A 5578-nucleotide genomic window follows, 5' to 3' on the forward strand; every position below is an offset into this window, starting at 1 on the left:
TGGGTCAGTTTAGAAACAGCTTTGTCTTTAAAAAAAGAAAACTATACCATCAGTTTGAGGCTAATCCTTCAGAATTCAAAGAAAACGTGACACCCTGAGTGTAGACATGAGGACTTTAAAGCAGGATGCAGAGTAAACATTCAAAACAGAGAACTAGGGACAGCTAAACATCTTACAGGGTTTTATTTCTAACAGCCTAAAGTCTTTCCATATCCCATAGAAGCCACAGTCTCAGAGTCCTTCCCATCCATGTCATGACAGGTCCTATTGTGACCTCATGAGGAGCGATTATGAGGCGGCCCAGCAAACACATATTAAGCTGTTGCCAGGCCTGGAATTCTTTGAGTGCTTTGAGAGGAGGTGTGGAGTGGAGCCCTCTGCGACTTGGTTGTATCTAGTGAGCTGTGTGTGGTTGTATCGAATTTTACTGTACTGTGTATATGTGTATGTATCAGTGTGTGTAAGAGAGTGTGTGTTGACAGATTGGCCTGTGTGTGAGTGCGTGTACTCTTTTGCCTGTGTGTTTGTTAGTATATGTAGGAGTGTGTGAGTTTACAGGTTTGTATGTGTGTATGTGTTTGTATGTGTGTATGTCTTCTTGTGTGTATGTGTATCCCTGTGTGTATGTGTGTATGTGTCTGACGTGTGTTTTTCCAGGTTTGCTTGTGTGTAAGTATGCGTGTTTTGTGTGAATCTGGGTGTTTGTAAGAGTTTGTGTGAGTATAAGTTCACTTCTGTGTATTTCTGTGTGTGTGCCTGTTTGTGTGCCTGTGTGTGTGTGTGTGTGTGTGTTTGTGCCTGTGTGTCTGTGTGTGCACGTGCCCATCCCCTTTTGCCCCTTGTATCTATATTACCTGCACCTCAGTGCAAGAGAGTGTAGAGGCCAAAAGTCACCCCGGCTGCTGTTCCTGAGGTAGGTTCTCAACCTTATTTTCAAGACAGGCTCACTCACTGGCCTGCAGCTGCCCAAGTATCTGGGCTGGTTGTCCAGTCGCACCCAGGCATTTGGTATGCCAACCACATAATATCAGTTTAAAGGCCTATGTAGATGGGTGGCTGCCTATTTCTTGATTGATTGATTTTTGGATGACTTCAAGAGAAAGAATTAGGTCACATATTGGCAAAGCCACTGGCTATTTCCTTATTGTGGTTTTGTTTTTTGTTTTATTTATTTATTTATTTATTTATTTATTTATTTATTTATTTACTTACTTACTTACTTATTATGGATTGCTGGTTTCATTTTTTGGTGGTTTTTATGTTCTCACATGCTATATTACTGCTTTGATTATTTACGGTTCTGCAGTCGGATGATTCACTCTATCTCCATTTTCAATGTCCTGCGGTTTTATCCTTTTACATTATTCCTGTTTCTCTATTTATTGAGTACAAGCAATCATTGGCTTAGACTTGATACAAATTTGCCCTTTGTGACACTTTGACTCTTCGGCCTTTGTTTAAGGTTTACTATTCACTGATATTTAACTGCCTTATTCCTTGTGGTTGGTTAATTTTAATTTTCAGTATTTTGCTCTGGAGAGTTGTGGATTTCTGTGGATCACTAGGTCCTGAAATTCAATGGAGTTTTCCCTTAACTGTTGGCTTTTTATATTTGTTTGTTTTGTCTTATACTAATTCTTCCTCCTCTGGTTTCTTTCATCTGTTTTTTTTTTTCTTCAATGAACATCTATTCATAGTATTGACCATCTTTGGCCGCCCAATCCTTTTGTAGTATGACGATTTTTATTTTCATCATTGCATTTAGTATGTGTGTGCTCTTGGCTTTCTCTTTTGGGGTTGGTTATTTGGGTGGCTTTTACTTATGATTCCTCATATTTTCCCCTTAACTTTTTCATAATTTTGCTCTATTTTTCTAGTCTAGTTTTTACTTTGTCTTTGTTTGTTTGTTTTCTTTTTCTTTTGTTTGTTTATTTAGGTACCACAAGTGTAATTTTAGCTCCTATATTGCTCCATTTTTTCATTATTTGATTCCATTTTTGTTATTTTTAGGTAGCATTAGTACTGATAAAATGCCTACAGAGACTGAGGAGGAGTTACCAACCCCTACACCCGAGCCCAGTATCTCTGAGGAGGGCAACTTCCATTCCCAATACCAAGTATTGGGGACAATTGGGCAAGGGGGCAACGCCAAAGTCCTCCTGGCCCACCACCGGCTCACAGGAACCCCGGTGGCTGTCAAAGTTCTGCGAAAGGACAAGCAGTGGTTCCAGCCAGCCATGATGGAAGCAAACATAATGAGAAAGATCAACCACCCCAACATAGTGTCTCTCATACAAGTTATTGAAAAGGAAACGAGAATATACCTCATAATGGAGCTGGTGGAAGGCCAAGAACTCTACCAGTACATCAGAGAGTCAGGGCACATAGAGGAGGATGAGGCCCGGCAAATATTTGAACAGATATTGTCAGCAGTGAGCTACTGCCATGGAAAGGGGATTGTTCACCGAGACCTCAAACTGGACAATATAATGATTGATAAAAACAAAAAGGTCAAAGTCATCGACTTTGGGCTTAGCAACCAATTTCAACCTGGAAAAATGCCAAACCACCACTGCGGCACGTACTCTTTTGGTTCCCCTGAACTCCTCCTTGGCCATCGGTATGACGGGCCGAAGAATGATATGTGGATTATAGGAGTGGTCTTGTACTGTATGGTAGTGGGAAAGCTCCCATTTGATTCAGTGATCATCCAAGAACTGCAAAGACAAGTAGTGGCAGGGGTATATCCTGCTCCCTGTGGGGTTTCAAAAGAACAGGAGGACCTCCTTAGTCAATTACTGAAAGTAAATCCCAACTTTAGACCAACAGCAAGAAAGGCGATGAAACACCCTTGGTTCAAAGAACACTGGAACGGATTGATAGGTCCCTATGAAGAACTGCTTCCCCTCACACCAGACCCGGCCATTTTGGATGCCATGAAAAGCATTGGATTCCAAGCCTCTGTAGTAAAACACTCTTTAAAACAAAGAAAATATGATGAGGAAATGGCAACTTATTTCTTTCTACAAAAGCAGGCTCTCCAGGGGGATGGCTGCACAGCCCAGGCACAGCAAGTGAGTCCCGTTGCAGCCCCATTCCCTAGCCTTGATCCTGCTGCTGTTTTAGATTAGAACCAAAGAGGAGTGGATGCCTGCCAGTCCTTGGCACCTTGCGGGTGTCATCCTCCCATGGTCAAGTATCTCACTATGGCCAGAATGCTCATCCAAAAGGAGGCAAAAGATCCACTGTGGCTGGTCGTCTCAGGCCACTACCGATGACACCAACACAGGACCACTATCACAAATGTGCCGTGAGTGTCCCATTCATTCAAACAACAAGCATCTTCAGTGAGAAGAGTAGCAATAAGGGAATCAAAGAAGACAACCCATCTCCCACAGAGCCCCATTAGAGGATAAGCCCATCCCCAGCAGGGTCCGGCACAGAGGTTTTAAGGGGTGGACCAGGAATATAGCAAATGCCCTGATAAACTGTGTTGCTACTTGCCAAGGAGTAAGAAACCTTGCCTGGGGCAGAACAGAATCTCCCCGCAGAAATGAGCCACAGGGAGAGTCCAGAGAACAAGCAGCAGGCATAGCCCAGGTACCTTTGTGCTTTGTCCTTTTCAGTTTGCTCTATGCTGGTCCTTCCTCTGTCTCTGGTTTCCATTTTCCCCACAATTCTTACCTTGTATCTGCTCTAAGTTCTTTATGAGGTTTCCCCAACACCAAGCCTTCTCCCTCATCTTGATTTCTCCTCTTCCCAGCAGGGACCCAATAGGATTGATGAGTTCCACACTCTACAGAGTTTTCTAGTTGGCCCATCTCTTCAGATGGACTCCAGCTCCCCCTTAGTCCAATACTCCCACAGGGTGAGGACTAGAGGTTCATGGGCTCATGGACTCCTCCACGGGCTACTGATCTTTCACATGTGGTCATCAATCACAAGTGCTGCAGAACAGAGTCTTATGTTTTCAAATGTAACATCCCATTCCATTAAGCCTCAAAACTAATTAACAAGGTTTGTCATTGAATAAGTATCAACAACCTAGTTTGTGGGTTATTGTTGATGGTCAGAATCCTGCATGCATGCATATTGTTTTGCATACTGGTTTTTTTTGTTCCTAAGACCTAGTGATCTATTGAATTTTATAGGCAGTAGTTCTAAATGGTTTCTTTCAAAGACCTCAACTGAGAAGTAGAAAAAAGAAGTTATAATATAGTCAGGCAAATCAAAGCCCCAAATGGTAAGCTAAGAATTCTACCTGACTGTCTTTTTTGCTTGGAATAAGTTGTCTTGTCTATTTCACAGTGTCATCTGGAAATTCTTTCATGTCCTCAGTATAAACAGTAGGTGATTTCAGACACATGGCAATGGAAAAGACACCAGCAGATACTACAGCAGCAACAGGAGTAGCAACAATAGTAGAAGCAGCATTAGGCACAGCAGCAGCAGGAGGAGGAGAACGAGGAGGGTAGGAGGAGGAGGAGGAGGAGGAAGAGGAAGAGAGGAGGAGAAAGAAGAGGAGGAGGAGGAAGAGAAGGAAGAGGAGGAGAAAGAGGAGGAGGAAGAGCAGGGGGAAGATTTTGATTCCCTGTCCCCTTGAGAATTGCTGATGACTACTTATGGACACAGATATCATGCTGAGAACTGTTTATCAAAATGATTTAACAGAATATTAATTTTCATAGAAGACATGTCAATGTTCCTGAGGGCATGCAGCCCTGGAAAAGAGAGCCAGATGGCAGAGGCAAGCAGTGTGGAATGTTCTTACTGAGGAAGACCTTCTCAAAGCTGATGATGTAATAGGTATGAAGGAGCATTTCATGGGAGTCACGGTCCCATGCCCCTGTGTCAATGCACACAGAGCTCCTTGCCTTGCATCCTGCGTGAGAGGGGACCTGGAATATTCCCTGATCCCCACAGGGTCCTGGATTGCATGGTTCCCCCTCAGTCATGGTCCTCCCTGTGCCTAATGGGGTACGCAGCTTCTACGGGCTGAATTTATATCAGTGATTAACTGGAGCTGGACCACAACCACACCACAGGCAAGCCCTGGGCACTGAGGACATTAAGAGCAGCAGACAACATCTCCTCCACTGCTTCTGACTCAGCTCCACAAGCCAAGGCAGCTCCCACACAGCAGGCATCCAGCCTAACTCCCAGCAGGGAGAGTGTGAGATGTCTGTGGATGAGCCCACAGGGACTACAGGATTCTGTGGGAAGACATCTGGTAGCTTCTGGAGCAGCTGCAGCAGCCAGGACACATGAACTACAGTGGAGGTGAGCTATAGGAACAGGTAGCAAAAAGCCTGATCTGGCCAATGCTGATCTGAATCCCTGAGTGCAGGCTGGAATGGTCACTCAGGGCTATTAGAGTTAAGGCCAGCCAAGGGCATACAATGTGTCACTAACATTCTCAAAGTCTTGTCCAGGAAAAAAACCACTGGCCTTGACCACTAAAGTTGAGTCCAGACTCATAGGCTACAGGATAGCAGATTGAACTGAGTCTGAATTCCCATGAGTATGACCTCTGGCTGCTCCCTAGGCTCAGTATAGATGAGCATGAGAAGGCACCATT

At 44.1% G+C, this 5578-nt stretch overlaps 1 protein-coding gene across 1 annotated transcript; it reads left to right on the plus strand.

Moving 5' to 3' along the window:
* Positions 1-318: 318 nt before the first annotated feature.
* LOC134485011 (sperm motility kinase Y-like) lies at positions 319-3768 on the plus strand. The gene is made up of 2 exons (XM_063280832.1): positions 319-913; positions 2011-3768. Exon 2 carries the CDS (start codon positions 2031-2033, stop codon positions 3129-3131), a length of 1101 nt encoding a protein of 366 aa, XP_063136902.1. The 5' UTR covers positions 319-913; positions 2011-2030; the 3' UTR covers positions 3132-3768.
* The last annotated feature ends 1810 nt before the right edge of the window (positions 3769-5578 follow it).

The sequence above is a fragment of the Rattus norvegicus genome, chromosome 1 (assembly GCF_036323735.1).
Source record: "Rattus norvegicus strain BN/NHsdMcwi chromosome 1, GRCr8, whole genome shotgun sequence".
Classification (NCBI taxonomy): Eukaryota; Metazoa; Chordata; class Mammalia; order Rodentia; family Muridae; genus Rattus; species Rattus norvegicus.